The sequence below is a fragment of a genome, unplaced genomic scaffold (genome assembly GCF_019419815.1).
Source record: "Pyrus x bretschneideri cultivar Hongxiangsu unplaced genomic scaffold, Pyrus_bretschneideri_v1 Contig71, whole genome shotgun sequence".
Taxonomy (NCBI): Eukaryota; Viridiplantae; Streptophyta; class Magnoliopsida; order Rosales; family Rosaceae; genus Pyrus; species Pyrus x bretschneideri.
Window position 1 is genome coordinate 1,117,957 of NW_025999811.1, and position 22,832 is coordinate 1,140,788.

At 35.7% G+C, this 22,832-nt stretch overlaps 3 protein-coding genes and 1 non-coding gene across 5 annotated transcripts; 1 reads left to right on the forward strand and 3 right to left on the reverse strand.

The window, feature by feature from the left end:
- Positions 1–1,952: 1,952 nt before the first annotated feature.
- LOC103959950 (protein TPX2) lies at positions 1,953–4,811 on the reverse strand. 2 transcript variants are annotated; one of them, XM_048574483.1, is made up of 7 exons: positions 4,722–4,811; positions 4,490–4,549; positions 3,248–3,277; positions 2,979–3,065; positions 2,827–2,886; positions 2,635–2,729; positions 1,953–2,289 (listed from the first exon to the last, which is right to left on the reverse strand). In XM_048574483.1, the coding sequence occupies exons 1-7, from the start codon at positions 4,752–4,754 to the stop codon at positions 2,169–2,171; spliced, it is 486 nt and encodes a 161-aa protein (XP_048430440.1). In that variant the 5' UTR covers positions 4,755–4,811; the 3' UTR covers positions 1,953–2,168. The 2 variants fall into 2 exon arrangements, with proteins under 2 accessions (XP_048430440.1, XP_009370611.2); XM_009372336.3 differs by having other exon boundaries at positions 2,979–3,077; positions 4,722–4,809.
- Positions 4,812–8,935: 4,124 nt separating this feature from the next.
- Positions 8,936–13,542, reverse strand: LOC103959910. The gene is made up of 5 exons (XM_009372288.3): positions 12,633–13,542; positions 12,472–12,530; positions 12,273–12,401; positions 10,587–10,722; positions 8,936–9,727 (listed from the first exon to the last, which is right to left on the reverse strand). Exons 1-5 carry the CDS (start codon positions 13,329–13,331, stop codon positions 9,398–9,400), a joined length of 1,353 nt encoding a protein of 450 aa, XP_009370563.2. The 5' UTR covers positions 13,332–13,542; the 3' UTR covers positions 8,936–9,397.
- A 6,505-nt stretch (positions 13,543–20,047) lies between these two features.
- LOC103959949 (GDSL esterase/lipase At5g37690) lies at positions 20,048–22,311 on the forward strand. Its single transcript, XM_009372335.3, has 6 exons — positions 20,048–20,316; positions 20,421–20,548; positions 20,662–20,788; positions 20,987–21,099; positions 21,494–21,743; positions 21,827–22,311. Exons 1-6 carry the CDS (start codon positions 20,076–20,078, stop codon positions 22,033–22,035), a joined length of 1,068 nt encoding a protein of 355 aa, XP_009370610.3. The 5' UTR covers positions 20,048–20,075; the 3' UTR covers positions 22,036–22,311.
- Positions 22,312–22,446: 135 nt separating this feature from the next.
- On the reverse strand, positions 22,447–22,523 carry LOC125472726. The gene has a single exon (XR_007254647.1). It is a non-coding gene; the product is annotated as a small nucleolar RNA Z122 (small nucleolar RNA).
- Between the last annotated feature and the right edge of the window lie 309 nt (positions 22,524–22,832).

Sequence of the window (22,832 nt, forward strand, 5' to 3'; positions counted from 1 at the left end):
AGTGAGACAAACTTGGATGCTGACATGCACATTAATTTGAGAAGCAGTAACCAGGCAAACCAACATAGTTTGAAAACAAAGTAGCATGAGCCACCATCGAAGGAGAATCATGACATGTTATAGATGGAGAAGACAAGCCCATGTTAATTAGCAAAATTGTCCGCAACAAGATTTCCTTTGCGATATATGTGAGATGCGTAAAAAGTCATTTTCCAAATGTGATCTAAACAAATAGATCATTGCGTACAAAAAGGCCAAGGAGGATCAAAATTAGACGTTTGAAGAGAAGAAATAACACTAGAACTATCACTTTCCAACCAAAGACAATGCTAACCCCGCTGATACGCAAACTCTACACCAATAATAATTGCTGATAACTATGCAAAAAAAGAGTTGCGATGACCAATCCATTGACTGAAACCTCCAAGAAAACAACAATGGCAATTCCTGAAAACTCCTCCACAATGCAGCAGGACCAGGATTTCCTTTAGACAAACCATCTGTATCAAGCTTAACCCAAGGAAACCAATGGGGAGACCAAAGGACAAGAAGAATAGTAGGTGCCTTACGAGGGATAGGTCGGATCCCCAAATGATTCGAGTGTCAAAACCCTGAGAATAACCATGAATAAATTGCCCACCATGAACAATTGCCAAATTAATAGACATGCAAAGACGATGAAAATAGATTGGACAACCCTAAATTTCGAGCCTTCCAAATAGTTGAAATAGTATAAAGACTTGCAAAAATCCATAGATTGTGCAACTGTTTGAAAAAAGGGTTTACAGACATAGACATCCCAAAAAAAAAAACAACCAAAGAACCTAAAGGAAGCAAAGACGTATCAAATTGACATGCTAACCACCTCCAAAGTTGCCTAGATATCCGACATCAAAAGAAAAGATAATATTTCTGGTTGACTTTTCCATTAGTACATAAACTAAAATATAATATTTTGGCTAAAAATTTCTTAAGATATTTAAACTAAAAAATCCCATAAAAATAATTGTACTGATTTAAAAATAAAATAAAATTCTTCCACCTACTTCTCCTAGCTTCCTCTATCTTTCATATTATGCATAGCATGTATGAGATTACTAGTTTTGTACAGCAAAACACACAAGCTGGTTGGGATACGTCCCATATAGCCCTTGTGGCAGGTCCGCCCTTGACTCGTATGATCTATCCAATGATTTAAATCGGTTTTTTTCATGTCACTTTCAGGAAACACAAGTCCTCTAGCTAGAGAAAGCCTTGAGATTTCAAGCTCATAGATCTTCGTCTCTTTAACATTTTGTTGATGCACAAAATTAGTGAGACTTTGAAACAACGTAAAGTGTCAAGTTTGTGACCTTGGCATGATTGCTCCGGTCACCTAGTGATGATGATATGTAAAGAGCTAGAGATGGGGAAGCAAACACAAGATGTACATGGTTCACCCTAAATTTGGCTATGTCCACATAGTAAAGGAGTTTTCATTAATAGTGAAAGATTTACACAAAACATGGGTTCAAGCATAATTATCATTAGTGAGTTCTAATGATGAGTTTAAGCACAGTAATAGCATTCCCCCATAATTGTAGGAGAGTGGTCTTCTTTTATAGTTAAGGAGAGTCTCCAAGTTTCGTCCACGGTCGATGTGGGACTCTAGGAGCTTTATTCTGACGTTGACACATGTCGTATTGTGATTGACCTCATGGGTGGAGGAAAACTCTTGTGCTTCGGTAGGGGTGCCTCAACATGAACTCTTCAGTGGGTCCTTAAAGATATGAAATTGACCGGTGCTTCGTAGTTTAAGGATTAATCAAATATGGTACAAACACATTCCATATGAACCATCTTTTGCATGCATGTTAGTTTTGTCATGTCAATTAAGTGACAATTTTTGTTGTTTGTAAACCACATGCACGGGCCACAATGGGTGTGACAAAATAGACTAGGACAGAAAAGCAAAAGGAAATGCATTGTCTTTATTTTCTAAACTGTGGAGAATCATCACTAACAATTCCCCTTTGAGGGTGATCAACTAAACAGCTATCCAACTTTGGGATTTTAGTAACTACGCAAGAAAATGATGTGAAACAAAGGCGTTTCTCACAGTATACATCATGCATGAAGCATTACATTTATATATATATATATATATATATATATATCAGGATTATGGTCTACTTGATGGGATTCGTAGCTCGAGTTGTCGGTTGGAAATTGTAGAGTTGACTGCCAGGGTTGCAGCTTAAGTACTTGCGGAAACTTGGTTCCCTAGGAATCGTCAAGGGCCTGCTTGATCTGCAATACAAGAAGATTAAAGCAAGAAGAAAAGAAAGAAGCAAAGAAAAAAGCGAAGGCATATGGTAATCTTTTGTACATTTATCTGAATGATTATTGGCAGACCAAATTGTTCTTAACAGCCATGGACCCCCAGGCACCCAGCCACCAAAGTTTTGGGTAGGCTGAATCATTTAGCTGGGGAGCAATTTTTCAATATATTCAAACTACTTGGTGTTACAATTTTATTCAAAATTAACATGTATTTATTTTTTATTAATATATACTTTTAAAATGAAATATATAAATCTTCACTCATATTACATCACGTGATAAGTGTTTTAGACTCACAAATTAAGTTATTACCTTTGTGGAATGAAAGGTCTATCGAAAAGAGGCATCAACTGAGCCCTTGGAACCATCTCCTTTCTCAGTAAGCGAATCTCTTCCTCTTCTATCATCTGCTCAATTAATTTATTACAGCACTCTTCCATAAGAATTATATTATTGTTTCTCAAATATTTTTATATGTATACATATATATATGTGTATATATACCTTCTGCAACCTCTCTTCTTGTTTTCTCTGGTGCTCCAAGATACTCAGCTTGGTTGCAACCTGTATTTATATATCCATTAATTGATGGTAAACAACAGTTCCGATAGAGGCTGAATTAAATATTTGAACAAACAGAAAAAACGACGACTCACCATGTAGTTGAACATTGCTCGTTTGGTAGCTCTTTCTTTAGTGTGAAGTTTAACTTCTTGAGCTTTGGTATTTTCCCTTGTTGGAGACTTTTGACAAAACTAGTTAATTATATAAACAACAATGATTAACATGAGATCGCACGCCCCCGCGGGCGCCCGGGGGGGGGGGAAGATGATGAAAATTCTACTGTACTCCAGCGAATGGTAATGCACTAAAAGTTATAAAAAATAAAAAAAATAAAAAACAACCTCATACATTACTTATTTACCTTTGATTTGTCCTTGAATTCATCTTTTGGCTGTAAATTAAGAAAGATAGGCTATTAGTGGCAATGATACATATGGTAATTATGTATGATCCGGACTAATTACCAACTTCATGAAGGTCCATATAGTAATGCAAAGAATCCAAGAAAGCATAGTGTTAATTTATGTGAAATGATAAATTTTACTAAAAATAGATGTAGCTTTTACTAACTAGCAATGATTTTTCATTTTTAATAACGATATACATTAACCTCATAAGTAAAAGATGGAGTGTGTATGAAGGGAAAGCACTTTCCATCCTCATGCCAGTTTACTCAAATGATTAGCATTAACTTCATTAGTAAAGTATATGTATACCAACTAATACACTCTCATTTGCCACTTAACTTTAATTTTCCATAGAAGGATATAATTTCCTAGACCTGATCACGTACCTCTGACTTAATATGGCAAAGGGATATATTGTACGGAATCACCTTTAGAATGCCTTGAAGATGCACTTTTACTTATATATTCCTCCATTTATTTTCATAAATGAATAAAGAAACATATATCGTGTTGCCACTTATATGTTTAAACAATTATCAAAAGACTATAAATCATGGGTGTCGTTTTTGGAACTATAAAAAAAATCATTTTTTCATGCTTTTTATATTTTAAACAAAATATAGTTGCAAAATGAATTTTTGGAGTGTCATAGATAACTTTATAAAGAAGTCTTCAGTACAGTACTTGGTTTACAAGCTAAATATTTGTTTAATATGGTTCTAAATGATAGAAAGAAAAAGTAATACTAAGACACGACTGTGAAAAGAAAAAATCAGGAACCAAGGAATTAAGGAGGAAGGAAAAATAAAATTTGATGAAAACTAAAAGGTAAAAGATCGGAGACTAAATGAAAGAAAAAAAAGGATATTGAGATACTAGATTTTTTTTTTTTTTTTCCTATAAGTTGATAAAATTAGTAGCTTCGAGTTTAATTTTAGGAAGAGGCTAGACTGAGTTCACAACCAATTGGCCTCAGATCATATATGGTGAGATTAATGAGAACATTTATGTTCACCACCTTAATCGATCCAAGGTATGTTCATCACCTCTCCAGATTAATTACAATAATATAAAGTCTGTTAACACTTAGTTAACCCCATATATATTAACTTCACTAATTACTATGTTCACATGCTAATTAACTTGGCAGAAAATATATGGTTTTCATATATTGAAGTGGATATGTCTGATCTCACCGCTCCTTCAGAATTCGAGCTCCATGAACCTGTTGTAGACTGTGAAGCACTCTTCACAAACTTCATTGGAAAAAAACAGAAGAAGGGAAGCTGAGAAATATGAAAGAGATATATATGTGTGTGTGTGTGCGTGTGTGTGTGTGTATAGCTATCATTACACTCATGAGCATGGAAATTAAAGAGGAACAAACTAATTTAAGAAATTAATGACATGATTAGGAAGCACCCTCACCTTAAGAGTAGATTTGGAGTGTGCCTTCTCCATAAATATAAATAGATGATATGAGCTCAAATGAAAAAAACTGTGGGTGCTTATTGCTCCATGAGATGAGTATATATATAAGGGTTGGATAGAATATTGTCGGGAGATTGGTGCTTGTTTTAAGTGCTTTGTTTCGGTTGCAACATCAAGACTTTACATGCTTTGTCATCATTCTCTGGTACCAAATTATTGTCAAACCCTATTAAGTTTAAGTTCTTTCAAATCTCATCTTGGTTAAATTTTAACTAGTACAAATATAAATCCAAAAAGTCTGCCTTCGATTCACATCATTATGTGCTAATACTAAAATTTTAAATTAGTTCTCAGGTTATAAACTGACTTTTAAACCAACTTTTCTATATTATAAATTGTATGAGTAGTGAGTAATACTTTAATAGGTTAGCAGTAGAGAGTCGAAACTGATATTATATAGGACTCAGTGATTGAAAACTCACATACTACATGTATACGAGTCTTGTTCAAACCTCAACGTCGAAACCCTAAATTAACTGAATATATAGTGACCAAGTGTTCAAAAAATTATGAGATCGACATATAATATATATAAACTACATGCGTACATGTATTGAGAAATATACTATTGTTATGTTGCTGTTGAATTTCTATCATTGATCATGTTACTTTTAGGGATGACTATTGAAAAATTACCTAAAATATAGATGACTCATTCGCATCGCTAGCTCTAGAAAGAATGTGAGCATTTTTTTTTACTTAATATATATATGCCCACACACAAAATGTGTGTGAAATTATTTTTGTTTTTAAAATTGAAGGAGAGAGGAAAAGAGTGAGAGAGAACGTGAAGCGGGAGACAGGTTTTTTTTTATTTTTTAAAATTAGAGATGTTAAAATCACATGTATGTGAGGCTTAAATAAAAAACAGCCAAATTTTATTATGTGAAATTACGTTACTGCCTTTAATTTTTTTGTTATGATAGAAGACTGAATAGTCTTTTCACCATCTTTTAGTTGACAAATAGGATTTTATTAATATGTAGTTTAGATACACACAAAAGAGTGCTCAAAAACTAACTAATTACTTACTAATCACTCATTTGGATCCGCTTCACAATTTAATATTATGATAGGTCATACATTCTTGCAATTATACATCCAAATTGGAAATCGTTCAGCCATTGAATTTTGTTATGTAGATAACAACACTACGTTCGTCTCATTATTTGGTCTCTTTATTTGGCGGTTTAATAACTAAATAATTTTCGATTGGAGTGAATTTTCCCAAGAACGATCTTTAATTAATATATGCATAAAAATAATGATTCAGATCAGGAGAAATATTTTGGAGTGAGTCCACACTAGCATTTATCATCTTATTAGGTTATTAACGATTTAACTCCAATGCTCCTGTGTGTGCGTATTAGTGAAGCTTCCATCCCCATTGTATTTTAATAATCTGAACTGACTATCCTTTAAGTCTTCCCTCGAAGTTCATCTTTACAAAAATTAACCAAATCGAAAATTGTATGACCATTGGATTCTTTTTTTTTTTTTTTTTTTTTTTTTTTGTTTTTTTGTGTTTCTTGGAAGCACCACATTCATCTATTTTCTTCACTATAATTGAATGTCTTAATAGTTTCGAATTTTTTTTTTTAATTTTTTATAAGAATGATCTATGAATGATTAATACAATATAGACAATCTTGATTGTTAAAAGATATGATAAAAGTATCTCTCAAATATGCTTATTTGAGAGACCTCTGAACTGGGGATGACAATTTTATCCGCAAAATTCAATCCCCGCAGTTACCAGAAAGATTAGGATATAAATACTTGGCTTCAAGGATAAATGTGGGGGCAACTGCAACTTTTCGAAGCATGTTTGGATATACTTATGTGGATAGGGTACCAATAACGGCAATGTTCTATATTTTCTAAAATGTTATATGGATTTATATTATCAAATATTTATTGACTATTTGTTCTTTAACAAAAAAGTTTTAACTTTAAGCAAGGATTTTTTTTTTTTTTTTTTTTCAAAAAAGGAGACACTGGTGGCAAGTTCGGATCCAGAGAGGTTATGAGGAATTTCATTTTGCTCGTGGTCACAGTTAAGCAGATTCATCAGCTCAAAGTATCGAACTCGGAACCTCCTATATTTTTTTGTTTATTGGATGTTTTGAATGTTGTATAATATCCTAGTAGATAGGGTATTGGATTTTTCCCATACGTCCATTCAAAACTCTCACTCCCCTATATTATTGTAATAGTTTTGAATCCTTCGTTTCTCCCTCCCTCTTAATAATAGTAATTTTGTTCTTAAAAAAAATGTGGATGTTTTATGGTTAGATTGTTGATTAGATCGTGATTCATTTTTCTAATCATAGCTTACATACTGCTTACATCATGTGATCAAAATGTTTTTCATTAATTACGAGAAAATTTAAAAAAATTATTATTGAAATGAATACAGCCGTCCAGATGGTATTTATTACTCAGCGATTATAACTATAACTATGATGAAGGATAATACTTCATTCTTTTTGGGGATTATCTCATTCCACCGTTTGCAATTAACGCATTTTCATTGTAGAAATTTCATAATTGAACCGTTAATTTCTTAAAATTCATCTGAAGATCATTCCTACAAAAAATATTTTAAATCGGAATTCGTTTAGTCATTCAAACATATCAGCGACATCAATGGTTTAAGTACCAAGTAACATATTCAATGAACCGTTCATTTATTTGATACATTTAGATAACTAAGCAATCTCTGATTCAAATGATTTTTGATGAGGATGATCTTAAAATGAAGTTTAAGAAATTGAACGGTTTCAATTATAAAATATTTAAGGTGAAAATACGTTATTTGCATGTAGAAAAATGAGCTTCTCCTCGCATGAGAGAATGCAAGCATATCCTATGAGGAATGCCCTAGCTACGATTAATTTGTAGTTATAACTACATAAAATTTTTATAATTATGAAAATGAATATAAGATGAATACCGACCTAAACCGCTGTTGTACCTATCCTCAATTACTCAAGCTAACCAGTTAGAAAATTAATATGTGGACCACGTAAGTACCCTCGTTTAATAAGATAAACTATGTATATGTTGTATATGATTATGTGAAAAAATGCCCGAGTTATCCAGTTGACTAACCTCTCAGTGTACACACCGTTACATGAACATTATTACCGTTTTGCATGCACAGTAACAAACAATAAAAGTCAGTGCAGGGTTGGTTTACGTGACTGGATTTTCAAAAAGCAAAAGCACAAAAAACCAAATGTAACCAAAAGGTTGTTAACACGTTCAAGCATTTCTTCTTAGAGCCGTTAAGCAACCACTGACAGAATGCCTACTTTGATTGCATTAGCAAGTTAAACCCCAATTAGAGCTTTTGGATTTTCGTTAGTGAGTAGTTAAGTAACATGTCATTAAGTTAGTTAGGTCATGGATCCATCCATCCATCCATCAATCCACCAAATTTAAACTACAAATCTCATCCATGCTTAAAGTTTAAGTTTAGGTTTCCTTGATTAATTAGCTTCTTACATACTACTTATGGACCCAAATATTGGCACCATGTCCAACGTTTATTTACTCAAGAATAATTAATTAATTAATTAACTAACACACTGAAATTATCTTAATAGTGAAATTAGCATTGCATGGTTTACCAAAAGATTAGGGTAAAATTATGTGAAAAGCAAAAGATCACCTGTTTTACTGATCCTTCTTTTACCTTAATAGAAGTACGGTCAAAATGCCACTAGTTTTGTGTGTTTTTTGTTAATAAAGAGTATTATGCGATATTGGCTCATCAGGATAAGATGATGTATATAGGTGAGACTTGTTAAGAGTGACTCACTATTGATCACATTGATGTTGTCTCCAAACTTGTATATTATCTCATACACAACACGACAAATACGTAAGGATTTATACCAAAAACCTCAGTGCAAGTATTATCTAAAGTTATCAATACTTGAATTTGTCATTGATTTAATATGGTTTATGAATTTCACTCTCGTTTTGCACTCCTCGCCTTGTTTTTGTCCCTCTGTTCCTCTTTGGTCCATCCTAAGACTAGATAATAAGGACACCTGAGGAGAAAAGAGAAGTGCAAAAATCATTTCCCTTGAATATTTCATTGGCTTTTGATTGTTGAATAAAAGAAAATTGATGCATAGATGGAACTGAAAGACCAGATAAAGTTTATCAAGGAGTTGGGAGTATTTTTTGTATTGACAAATTCTCTCCCATGGGTAATGGACCCGTAGTAGTATGTAATGCACAACTCTTTTACCCATAAAATGTACAAATACTAAAGCGGGTGGGAAACGTGCTCATGAATGATTCACAAGAACCTAAACCTCAGAGAAAAGTAAAATCTCAGAAACAAATGTGTTACGGGTCCGCAAGTGTCCACTCCTAACTCCAGCAATGCGCCGATGGTGTCCCAAATTAACCACCTAAGCCCAATACCCTGGGTGGTATTAAGTTGAATGGCTCTTAAGTGTAGGGCTTTATCTTTAAAAATCTCGGTGCAATAGGAGTGGATCACCTATTTTTAAACCATAGATTACTGTTGGCTTGTATCTTCATCTCCTTCTTGGTTTGTATCGAGCAAACTTTACATGAACAAAAGAATGTTGCTATTCTGGGGGATTTGAATCTCTTTTTAGCAGTAGATGCCCAGACTCTTTCTTGAAAAGCTTTCCAACCACATCATCCCAACTTGCCCTTCCACCAGTGGACTTTGACTTTGTATCGGCAGGGTCTTCACTCTTACTCTCAATCTCTAGAGCCTCCTCCGGTTTTTGGTCTGCGGGGGCTTCCTCGTTGGGCGTTACAGCATGAGGCACATTCAAACTGACAGCTCTTTCCAATGCATCTTTGTGTTCTTTTTCAAAGGTCCGCAACCTCTCTAGTTTTTGTACTTTTGGGGCAGTTGTTACGGTCTCAGAACAACTTTCCTTCATTCTCTGAAGAGTATTTACATCACTGATCAGTAATTATTCAACATATAAAATATAAGCATTTACAATTCAATAGCAAACAGATAAACTCCCAAAATTTCAATTTACACCATGGTTCACAATTTCACACATATGCTCGCTCAAAAGATCCATAATTAGCAATCGTAAACTACCGAGAATAACACATTCTGACAATCTAACCAATTCATACGTGTTGGCACTTGAACAATGTTCACTAACGCAAAGGGGGAGGAAACAACTTATCGGGAGAGAAATGGAAAGCATTGAGCGATGATTTCCTTAGTAAATGAAGGGACAATATCAATTGCAAATTGAATTGTCAGAGTGAAGACAACCCTTCTTTCCTTCTGATCTTGTCCCTCCAGTTACCTCTGCTCAAACTAAGAAAAAGAGACCAAAGACACTAGCTTAACCCTTTTTCCCTTTACTTCTTGCTGCCTTTCCAACAACCAAAGACAACCTTACGACACAAGCTACTTGGGGGCATTAAGATCCTTCTGATATTTTATAAATACTACTAGATAGCTAATCAATCATGTTAGTTTGGGATTTGAGCTGGAGAATAAACATAATGCTGATATTCTTGACATTCCAGTGGAAATTGAAGAATTGCCATTGAGCTAAAAGCATATTTAATTTAGTTTAATATAAGAAAAATAAATGAAGACTCGGAACAACACCCAGCGTAGTGGCATTCTAGGATTCATACCACTGACCCCACTTAGTGGGATAAGGCTTGTTGTTTTATAAGAAAAATAAAATGTATGAAATGATAATCATGGCAGTCTCAAAAGGAAAAGAAATAATAAGCGTTATAAATGGTTGTAAGTTATGTTCTACTTACTAATAAAGCCTTCTCTGCTTCCCTTTCTATCCAGATAATTCCATGATCAGATGTGGCATTACATGACAAGACAATATGTTCAAATCTCCCATCAACAGGAATGGCAGTTCGGACCTCAGGAGGAAACCTCCCACATCTGTTATACCAAGCAACGAGGAACTCAATCATTGCATGAACACAACAGTTTAGGTTCCAACATAATGCTAATGTTTTCTAGAAAGTAAAACTTTATACTAGTTCAACAGACACACACCCCAAAGAGAATCCCATCAAAACAAACAGATTTGTTCCAATTTTGAAACTTCGCAAACTTGTGTCAGGAAGATTTTACTTTACGCAAAAGTAAGGTATAAATAAACTTCCAGCTGCATAGCTAAATGCTTATAATGGATTTCTTTAAAAATGCAAGTACTGTAATTGATGAGCCAACAGCTCATCACAATTAGTAGACCACAACCTGACATAAAAAGATGTATTTACAAAAGAGATACCCCTACAGATAATGCCCAACTAACAAAGAACTTCGAAAATGGTGTTATTTGTTATATCCAATTTTTTTGTGGCACCATGACCAATCAATGTACACTTACAAGCATTGTAAACCCCACTTGCTAACTTTTTATCTATTCCAAATTGCACTCATCAGACAAGATTCAAACTTATTTCCAAAAGAAAATGAAGGCAAAACTTACAACTAATGCGCATTTGGATGAGGGACTTTGAAGTTCCATGGAACTTAGGCTAAATTAGTTAAAAAAGCACCACAAAAATTATGTTGATGGACTTTCCAAAGGACCAGATGCTAACTTTAAAGTTTCATGGAACTTAAGCTAACTTAGCTAGGCATACACCAAAAAAAAAAATTATGTGGATGGACTTTGATATGCTATACCTTTGAGATAACTTTCAAATGACACCCTTCAAGGTCATTTTGAAAGTGCCTTGCTTAGTGTCTTTGTAGTGTTTTAGAGTAGCATTGTAATGTTTAAGTAGTTCATTGGTAGGCTTAGTGCTTTTCAAAAGATAGATTTTAAAGTTCTTTGGGCTTTGAAATTCCCTCATCCAAACATAGCATAATTTTTTTCATGTTACCAGTTAGAGCATCTCCAACGTGCTCCCTAAATGAGCTCCATAGCTAAAATTTAGGGAGGAGTCAGAAAAATTCAACTTCAATCATACTCCCCTTCCACCTCCTAAGGTAGGGATTCTTCTATGAGCTCTCTGAGGGAGAAAGGAGCTCCTAGTGGGTAGAACCTACAGAGTCTAAAGACTAATGTTCTTGCCAGATATACATAGTACATTAACATGAAAAGCCATTAAGAATCCATTTCCTAGGTAGAACCTAAAGAGTGATTGCCTCCCGCTACCGGAGTATGTGAATCACAAAGCCAAACAATTTCTAGGCCATGGTGCAACAGTTACCAAGGACACAAATTTCACATTATTCTCAAAAATCCAAAATCCTAAGCACCGGATTCATGCGGATGTGCAAATTAATGATATGATGTAAATGTGCAACAGCTGTAATTAAGGCAAGTTGCATGCTTGCATTCATTCAGGAATCCATTACCCTTGACTCCACAAGTACCGAATGGCATGAAGGTTTCATTGTCAATGGACATTCGACCACACTTTCCAAATCCACAAAAATAAAATGACAAGATTGTTGTAAGGATCATGGGATACCTGCAACGTTTGCGCTCAACAATATGATACATCCGACCGGGTGCGTAAAGCCTTCTGGGATCCCTAAGCTTCCTACCTTCTGGTATGAAAGTATCCCTCAAACAAACCAAAAACAAGAAGCAGGGCAAGCTGTCGAAAACCACTAAAAGTCTTAGTAATTCACTCCACTATGAAATTAATGGTTTCAAAGAATACCAACCAAAAGATGGACTTGAAAATATCTTCCAAAGGGGTTGCAGTTCTTGGCAAGAAATCATCCTACAAACACAATCACCAATTCCACAAGTCACGAAAATAATTCGAAACAAAAAAAACACGTTTACAAACACAAATGCCAACCTTAAACTCAGACAAACCTACCTGCAAAACAACCGAGTAAATAACGTCGGCATACTTGACGGCCAAATTCAACGACATACAACGCGCCGGAGCAAGCGCATAGCACCTCACCTTGCACCGGGGGACTCCGCCTAGCCGGTCCCGATGGTTGACCACAATGACAGTCAGCAGCGCCGCCACACCAGACCCCAAAGAGTGACCCGCAAACACCATATCGTAATTGGACCCGTTTTCGAGCCAGAGCCGCTTCAATGTCTCGCCCTCTTCGTTAAGCAGCCAAATCGCCGACTTCAAGAGGCCGTGGTGGACATATCCACCGTCGAACATCTGCATTCCGAGCTTGTTATCGAGCAAGAGCTCGTAGTCACTCTCTTTGACCAAATTGAGCCCGCGAATGGCGAGGACGAGCTCCTTGTGGTCGTGGTCGACGTAGATGAGGTAGGGAGGCGCCCGGCCGTCGGTTTGCTCGTAGGTGACGCGCTTGACGACCCAGTTGGGGTTGGGGCGGAATCCACAGGTGGGGATGAAGTGGGGGTTGTGGAGATCGGCCTCGTAGACCGCGAGGACTAAGCGGCAGACGCGGGGAACTGGGTCGAACTCGTCGGGAGTGGCGGATGTCCAGGTTGCGCTGTCGTTGGCACCGATGTAGGTGCAGCGCCTCCACACCCAGCGCATACAGCCCAACACAACCACGCACTCCATGCCACACGTCACCGACATTGCTTTTTGGTTTTTTGGTGGGATTAAGGATGGTTGATGAATGGGTTTTTGTCTTGTTTCTGTTAAATTTGTGAGAAGCTCATGATTTTTTACGGCGGAGCTTCTCGCGGGAGAGACAGAAGGACACTGAACAATGGGTGCTTGTCTTAATCTCCAGGTTATTCCGTAACATGGTTGTCGCTGCTTTTTTTTTTTTCTCAAAAAAAAAAAATTAAGGGTTTTACACGCAAACTAAACCCATCATTTGGCATTTCCGACCACCAAAATGGAGAATACAAGGAGCACATGTGTGTCTCCGGATTCTGCGGACTTATTCATCCTGGCCGTTTGATTCAAACCATGAGGGCACGAATTGATTCAGTTATTTTATTTCTTTCATGAAAATGGAGGTATCGGTGCGGACTTCTTTCTTCCTCTTTTCTTTCGTCTTCCTCTTTTAGTCTTTGAGAAATTTTATTCAGACTCATTTATTATCTTTCTACATCTAATTTATAGTTTTTAATCTTGAAATTTCGAATTTGTCCAACAATTTTCGCTCTACATCCATAATGAAAAAGAAAAAAAATATAAAATATAAAATTCCAACACTAGAAAACCCGGGCCATGCCATCACTCCAAATCCTAACCACCCCCAATTTCTACCCCTCCCCAACCCCCACCACCATCTTCTTATCACCCATAATGAAACCCCCAAAGATCTCAACCATCAATGTCCCCTTCCCGACCTTTTGCTGGCCACACAATAGTTCTCTCTTCCATGCAGTCCTTCTAACATATTCAAATTATGCCGAAATTGTCGAATCTAATTGTGTTGGACCATATGTTAATAATACCATTAATTTTTCTAAAAAATAAAATATTGACATGTTTCTTTTGGGTTTTTTAATCATGGGTTGTTGGGAATAATATTCTAATTTCCAAATTGTGTGGTAAGGGAGTGGCGGTGGGGAGTTGGGGAGGTTAGAAACTGTGTGTTTGAGGTTTGAAGAGATAGGGTGGCTGGAGTTGCCTATTGCTAAATTATTATTATTTTCTTTTTATGCTTGTTGGGTATAGAAAGAGAATTATTGAGCATATTTGGAATTTCAAAATAAAAAATAATACATTGGGTGTAGAAAGAGGATAAATAGATCTAAATAAAATTTCTCTTATTCTTTTGTCTTTTATCTCTCCCTTTCTTTTGACTCGTCTCTCCCAAATCTCACAACACCTTTTAGTCCACTGTCGGTGACGACCAAAGGGATAGAAACCACTCCAGTTTGTGGCCTTGGTCCAATTTTGTTGAATTTTGTTGGAAATTTTCATATTTCGAGAATATTTATTAATATTTATTTTTAGTGATTTGTTGCAAAAGAAGTATAATATGTATCGTCAAAATTTCTAACATTTGGTATTGAAAATTGTCCTCCTCTCCGACCCTCCCGCTCTGTCGATCCAAATTTGTAATCAACCCAAGCAACAAGCACTAAAATAAGGTTCGTGTTTGGCTGCCAATTAAAACGAAAAACAAGTATCAAAATTCAGTTGGCTTTTGGAGAAGAAGAGACAAGGATATATGGACGAGAAGGTAGTCTGGTGCATCTGACAAATAAATAAGAATTATAATTATTTTTGGCCGCAAGATCTACGTGAACGACTACAATTAGAGGTCCGTATGATCCGTATAGAAGGATCCGTAGATGATCCCTGTCCACCAAATTGGACATGGTCATTGGTTATACTTTAGAAGAAAAAGGAAATAAAAAAGTATAGCAAGCTGTACATTTGAGAATCTTCCTTCCAGGACTGATGAGTCATGCTATGTAAGAAAAAGGAAAGAAAAATGCAAAGCTAGCTGTATATTAGAGGAGGGCAGTCAATTGCTAGCTGTATATTAAAGGAAGGCAGATTGACTGCCCTCCCATTATCATGCCTTTCTCATTTCTTTTTATATTATGCAGTCATGGTTAAGTCACGTTAATATTTTATATTAATTTTTTTTTAAGATAATAAGACATGTTGACGTGGTTTAACCATGATCACACAAATAGGAGAACATGATAAAATGAGGGCAGACAATATGCCTCTATATTAGAGAATCTTCATATATTCTTCTTTGATAAAGGTGTTACTGAGATGAGAGAAATTTGAAATTTTAAGATGAAGCTCAGGTGCATAAAATAAACGTTTTTTTGAGGTAATAAATTTATTTACTCGTTTACTCAATGTCATAAGTTTTAAGTTTTTTAATACCCAAATTTGGTGCGCAATCTCATTATTCAAATTTTATGATTCTATTTTCCTATCACAATTAAATAAAGGATATAGTCAATTAAAAAGAATTATTCCTTTTTTATGTCAAAAATTATTAAAGTTTAAATGAACAAAAAAAGAAATTACATATTTTATAGGAAACGTTAATAATAAAATTTTAAAATGATAGTGAATATTAATTTAGGTTTGAACTCGAATTTCTGAATTTTTGCCCTTGCTTCTCTGAGTTCCCTCTTTAGATTAGCCGATTAGTGGTTCCATTCTCAAAGTAGTGTAGTTGTCTTGTTGCCTAGCTTTGCAAGTGTTGTGGTTTCCACTTTGTGATGGCTATATTACGTGGTCTCGCCTTACAACAATGATTTGATGTGATCTCGCTCATCTGCGGTGATTTTATGTGACGTCTCTTCAGCAATGATCGGTATGATCGTCAATAAAGGTTTATTGTATCTATCATTTTGAAGAATGAGCTTGATGTGGTTCGGGAGTGCATTTTCAATAAGGTGGATATGGTTGAATGGATGAAAATGTCCATCTAAGATTAGAAGAACTAGTATTCACTACTCCTGTTGGATTGGTCGTTGTGTTATGCTTTGTTTATGTGAATTTTGGAATTGGTCTAGATTTACTCAATGATGTGCTGGGAGGAACCTATATCACTGAATAGCTGCCGTCGGAGTTTTATGACACCCTCAAAAACAAGAGGAGCCGCAAATCTGTTAGCTTAGATGTGAATTTGGTCGCGGCAGCTCTTAAAATGGTAGCTAAAACTTGGTAATACTAAGTTTTGGGACCAATTGTTCAAGGTTGTGTTCAGATGCTATCTTTGTTGACATGGAAGGCCAACCAGTAGAGGGATGACATATTTAGAAAATTGATTCCTAAACCACCCATCCAAAAAGCTTCGCGAGCAGGATCTTGCAGTCGTGTGTATTGTGCAACCAATTCTGACGAGGGGAAGACCGGTGCTGCATTAGATAAACCATGTGACGCTGGGGAAAGTTACAATATAGGTGAAGAAAATTGCAAATCCAACAAGCATCCAGAGTCTCCGCAAACTGATGTTGTTTCTGTACTGAGTGAGACCGGGGACAGTCACGCTTTAGGCTAGGAGAATCGCATATGCAATGAGTCAAATCTATTGGCTGATGCTGCGTCTGGTTCCCAATGTAACAGAAACAAGGGGAAGACAAAGAACAAGAACCAGAGGGGCAAGAACAAGGAGAGCAGAAAGTAACCCGCTAGAAATTATATATATGCGATATGAACCTTGTTTTGCTGTGCAAGAACTTGATGGTTCCTTTGATATAATATCAGACAACTTATCTTTGATGAGCATTGTTTGTAACAATTCATTACATGTTGCAATGTCAGTTTTGACTGGATACTGTTGGTTAAAGACGAAACCCCTAACCATCAGAGCAATTTACCACTAGTAAATATTCACCATTTTATGTAATAATTTACGTAGTTTTTTACTATATATGTGGATCAGCTTTTCCTTTAATTGTTTCCATTATATTTCTCCGTGACAATTTGATATATAATTTGAAAATGCAAAATTAATAAGTGACCACATGTTAGGGATGATCTGGAACAACTCCCTAGTTTGTGTGTGATAGGATTAAATGCACACCACAAAGTAGCACATAAATGTTTTATTGATTTTCCTTATTAACACTAAGATTTGTCAATTGTAGCATATGAAAATAAGGGTATTTCCCTCAGAAAATTGGTTTATTTAACTACTTAAAATGTCACAAAAACTGGGCTACTGTTCCTACTGACCAGCCACCGAAAAATAATTATTAGACCGACTTACACTTATCTAAAGTTTACGAAATTTAATATACAGATACTAGATACACAGAGCTACACTCACACAAATTTTTGAGATTTTTGGAGTTGATTTGCTATTTAAATTAAATCGAACAAAAACAGGACAGAAACATATTTTAAGTAGTAAAAATAGATTTTAGTTCACAAGTTAAGAAAACGAGTTAGGGGAAGTGTTATCCACCATCAAATAATCATGCAAACATGTTATGTTTCATTCAAATTCTTTTATTTCCAGATGAAGATGCTCAAGTTGGCTCAATGTTAGAACTCAATCTGTTACTCTTTCTTATGTAGTATGTTAAGATAATGACATTTTTAACTTTACTTAGTCCTTAGCATGCAATCTAGAATGGCGTGTTCATAGATTTAACAAGTAGAAATCATTAAGAACGAAAAGAATTTGAGTCATCACAAGACATTGTAAGTACTGGCGTTGTCTTACTTATCCTAGAAATTGATTTACATGTTAATCGCAATTAACAAGTATTACTCTAGAACATATGTAGGTCCTCATTTGATAAGGGTAGGCGCACACATATTTATAGCATTAGAATCCTAAATATGCTTACTAAGTATGTATCGTAAAAAACACATAAGGAATTTATCAATGAGACAAGTAGTGAACCAATTTTCATCCATTCATAAAAGTAATTCAAACGAAATGTCATAACAAAGCAATCATATTCGGGGCTTCAAAACAGCCCCTAACTACTAAAAATTTAGTTACATAATCCTTAAGTTAAAACAAAAGATACACATGAGTTTGAGAAAATAGAACCGAAAGAAATCGACTGAGGCCTCCTTTTTCCTTCCTTCCCCAACGCTACTTTTAAACCAATTCTTGCTTCATCATTTTCTTCTCCTTAACTCACCATTAATCATTAATAGTCATTTAGTGATAACAATAAGTGAGAGGAAATGGTAAAAAAATTGTAACTCCTTGGGTAGCCTTTATACCAATTATTCGCACTTAATCCTCATCTTTAATTCCATTTCCTCTGATATTTGAATAGGTGTCAGCTGGTTTGTTCTTGGCGGCATTAGTTTTGGCTGCTACATTTATTGGGTTTATTGTCTTCAATGCTTTCTTGTCAGTTACAAACTGCTCAGCCTCTTGGAAACCTTTCAATGTTAAAACAACCATAACGTTTTATAGAAAATGATATTAACAATCCGTGAAATGCTCCAGAAAACAGACATCCGTAGCTTTCCAAGAATATAAGGCTCATTCTCTAATTCATTTTAAGTTGTCCGCAACTTGCTTCCAAAGTCAGCTGAACTACACAGGCAGTTTTGACGAATTTGTTACTGAAAATTCCACTTGTGCTATTTTTCTTTTCTTTGCTTGACAAATCCTACAAAACACAAAAACAAAGTACATAGCTCAAAAATATAAGGAACTAACTAAGAAAAGACAAGTGAATTTGATGTAAAATATATATAAATATGAGCTTATCAGTGTGCAGGGAGTTAATGACCACTTACGACAATGTTTTTGATAGAACAATATATTTACTCTAAAAGAATGCTGGATTAATTTGGTAAACAATGCTTGAGTAGAAACTTTTACTCAAAATTCTTTGTGTTCAAATCGCAAAGTTTTGTGCTTATGATCCAAACCGTTCGCATTATGAATAATTCTATAAAGATCATCTTTGCAAAAATGAATTAAAACTAAGGTCGTTTAGTCGATCTATTGTAGCAAATACATAGACGATTCATAATACTTTTATCAATTCATTCATCTGTCTTTATATAGTTTGATGACTAAACAACCTTAGTTTTAATTGATTTTTCACAGAGGCAATCTTTATAAAGTGATTTATAATATGAACAGTTTTGATCATAAACACATCGGCAAAGAACAATTTTGAGTAGGAATTCCTAGTCATCGTTTGAGTAGCCAAGTATTGTTCTAATTTAGTATCGAACTCATCATTTATTAGAATTGAACCTAAAACCTAAAACCTATCACTAGACCGCTCTTCGACATGTAGTAATTCCTTCTCCAGTTGGCATATCGACTCTTAGGCCCGAATATGCTTATGACATGCATGAATTTCTACACAAAACTCTTTGTGTTCGAATCACAAAGCTTTGTGCTTATGATAAAAACCGTTCATATTATGAGTTACTCTATACAGATCATCTCTGCAAAAATGAATTAAAATTAAGATCGTTTAGTCAATCTATTGTAGTAAATACATAGACGGCTCGTAATGCTTTTATCAATTCATTCATCTGTTCTTATGTAGTTCAATAACTAAACAGCCTTAGTTTAATTGATTTTTTACAGAGGAGTTGTTAATTGGTTCCGGTGATTCGGTTGTTGACGGTACCAAGTAGTTGTTAAGTTTAGTTGGCATCTAACTAACCCAAAGTAGGCAGCCAAATAAGAAAACTCGGAGCAGAACAAGTGAACTTTGACACCATTGTGCATGCTTTTTATTAATATCGAAATTTAGTAATCTTTACACTCTGAAGCAACCACCACCTAACAAGTAACAAATCAAACTCTGCTGACTTGGGCAGCTGAGTTGGCCAACTCCTCAAACTGTGCTGACTTTAGACCTCATCAGAAATTTAACGATCAATTTACTATAAATTCTTGTCTCACTAGCTGCCACTTACTCCCCAAGTGAGAGACATTCAAAGATGGAAGTGACAATGTGGATGGCTTTAGCTACCACCATTTTCACAACCATGGTAGCCGTGCCTTCATCGGCAGCGAATACCGTGACCTTCGTCTTCGGTGACTCCTTGACAGATGTAGGGAACAACAACTATCTGCAGTATTCTCTTGCAAAGTCAAATTATCCCTGGTATGGTGTCGATTATGTTGGTGGTCGACCTACTGGGAGGTTCAGTAATGGAAGAACCATCGGCGACTTAATATGTAGTGTTCTTGATTCTTATAATGTTATACTTACCTGACGTCGATTTTTTTCTTTTCCCTTGTATCTTGATGAACTTGTTGAATTTTGTTTGTGATTTTTGTAGCCGAAAAGCTTGGGATTCCATCGCCACCACCTTATCTATCCTTGTCACGGAACAATGATGCACTGCTTAAAGGGGTCAATTATGCATCTGGTGGAGCAGGAATACTCAATAGCACTGGACTCTATTTTGTAATCACATTTCTTTCTAAAATATTTTGATCGTGTCGTTGAACCTACAACTTCAGGTGCAGGAGTAAATGCTCTATAATCTTACATCCTTTTTTTACTTTTCTGCGTGACAGATTCAGAGGCTGTCTTTTGATGATCAAATACAAAATTTCAAAAAGACAACGGAAGTCATCAAGGCTAAGATTGGGGCACAGGCTGCAGCCAAGCTCTTCAAGGAAGCCATCTTCTTCCTTGGACTTGGTACTTTTTTATTGGACAAATGAAATCTTGTTCTAGATGAAAAGAACTCATTTTTAATGTAGATGTGGGTTAAGTCAGTGACTAATTTCCTTGCACCCGAGTCTAAAGTCCCGTTTCCCGTAATTAAAGTAGTTTAGACAATTGCTCGTGTATATCTAAGATCATTTACTATATATTTTTTCCTTTGCTTTTTTTCAGGGAGCAATGATTATATCAACAATTACTTGCAACCCTTTTTACCTACTGGTCGGCAGTACACTCCCGAACAATTTGTGGAATTATTGATGCGTACCTTAGAGGGACAACTTAAGGTTAGTAAACACTAACAAGTAAACAACACATCCCACATCTCTTACAATATTTTGAGAAAGAAGTACCGCGCTTTTCTTAAATATCAAGTTTCATAATCATATTTTAAATTGGTTACTTTGGCGAACGTTTTTTAATTTGCTCACAATCTTGGTCTTTGATCTTTCATTCCAAGCAAACTTTTTGTAAACTAGTTTGAGTTGTCTCGTTCAAAAAAATCCAGGGTTTATACTCAAACTTGGCTTGTTTCTCATTGAGGCAAAGAACATAGGCTTCGATTGTTTCTTTCACAAACTTCAACGATCCAAAACTGGTGCAAGCTCGAGCTCTTTCGAGCCGATTTACAGCCCTAAACCTTAGTTAATTAACAATGCATGTTCAAATTGTTTGTGTTAGACGCTCTACCACCTGGGTGCCCGAAATATGACGTTCCATGGTCTCGGACCACTTGGCTGCATTCCTTCTCAAAGAGTCAGATCAAACACAGGGCAGTGCTTAAACCAAGTAAACAATATGATGCTACAATTCAACACCAATGTAGAAAAGCTCCTTGCCTCCCTTGACAGGCAACTCCCAGGGGCAAAAATCTCATTTGCAGACACATACGGAGACGTCCTTGACTTAATCCAAAACCCTACAGCTTACGGTAATCAAACTCGATAACTCAAACTGTAGATTCGAAGTTGATTCGCAGATGTTTAACTTACAATGTACGTACCAATTTTTCAGGGTTTAAGGTTTCGAACCTTCCGTGTTGCAATGTGGCCACAAACATTGGAGGGCTATGCTTGCCTAATTCACAGCTATGCAGCAACCGGAGAGAGTACGTGTTCTGGGATGCATTCCACCCTACCGACGCAGCAAACGCGGCTCTCGCAGATAAACTCTTCAAGAAACTATTCAAGCCTCCTTCCGGTGCACCAGCACCTTCACCCTAGATGGCATCTCTCCGATGTAATTCTGCAGAGTTATGTCAGCCGGGCTTTGTCTGCAGACAACGACTTACTTATTTTTCATCGCACCTTCCTACAAAGAATTTGCACTTCAATATTAATTTCTTCCATAAACCAAGCACCTAATTTGGATTGTAATCGGCGTTTTAGTCTTTGCTTAAGATCAAATTACCCGAGTGGAATGTATTATGAAGAAACGAATATATATATCTATTCCCGCCATCCAATTGATCATGAAACGGATGGTCATTCACCTTTAAATTTGATATCTAAAGAATTCATTCTTTTAATCCTTTAACATCAAATTCAAAAGTAACCAAGAAAACGGGACTCTCGGATTCAAATAATTAACGAAGTGACAGGAAAATGAAAATAACTTTTTTTCTGAAGTGGGAATTTGGGATCAGACTGACGTGCAAACATAATTCAGCAGAGCCGAAGCCTATGTCACGGTTTAATCATCATTCCCCAAAATAAATGTCATCAGCAGAAATTTTTCAGTGTGCTAAAAACATTATCAACTACTAAGTATCACAATACAATAAGTTATTAAATAATTTTCAGTGTAACATAAAGTGTGGTGTGCCAAAAAAATGACAGTAAGAAACCCAAAAAAATTACAAGAACCCTAAAAAATAAATTAGCAAAAAAAATGGGGATTGGTTGCTCTCAGTCAAGGGCCAAAGTTTGTCCACATGAGAAACATCAAACAGTTGAAAAAACCCTAACAAGAATCAACCCAAAAAATCAAACAATGGGCTTCAAATGCTTGCCAAATCCTT

Coding starts and splice junctions, on each gene's coding strand:
- LOC103959950 (XM_009372336.3), bottom strand. CDS start 4,754: ATGGAGAAGGCACACTCCAAATCTACTCTTAAG. Junction 3,278..4,489: donor GCTCGAATTCTGAAGGAGCG/GTGAGATCAGAC, acceptor CTTAATTTACAG/CCAAAAGATGAATTCAAGGA. Junction 2,730..2,826: donor AAGAAGAGAGGTTGCAGAAG/GTATATATACAC, acceptor TTAATTGAGCAG/ATGATAGAAGAGGAAGAGAT.
- LOC103959910 (XM_009372288.3), bottom strand. CDS start 13,331: ATGTCGGTGACGTGTGGCATGGAGTGCGTGGTTGTGTTGGGCTGTATG. Junction 12,531..12,632: donor TTTACTCGGTTGTTTTGCAG/GTAGGTTTGTCT, acceptor TTGTGTTTGTAG/GATGATTTCTTGCCAAGAAC. Junction 10,723..12,272: donor GTTGAGCGCAAACGTTGCAG/GTATCCCATGAT, acceptor TTGGTATAACAG/ATGTGGGAGGTTTCCTCCTG.
- LOC103959949 (XM_009372335.3), top strand. CDS start 20,076: ATGGAAGTGACAATGTGGATGGCTTTAGCTACCACCATTTTCACAACC. Junction 21,100..21,493: donor CCTTAGAGGGACAACTTAAG/GTTAGTAAACAC, acceptor TGTTTGTGTTAG/ACGCTCTACCACCTGGGTGC. Junction 21,744..21,826: donor CCAAAACCCTACAGCTTACG/GTAATCAAACTC, acceptor CCAATTTTTCAG/GGTTTAAGGTTTCGAACCTT.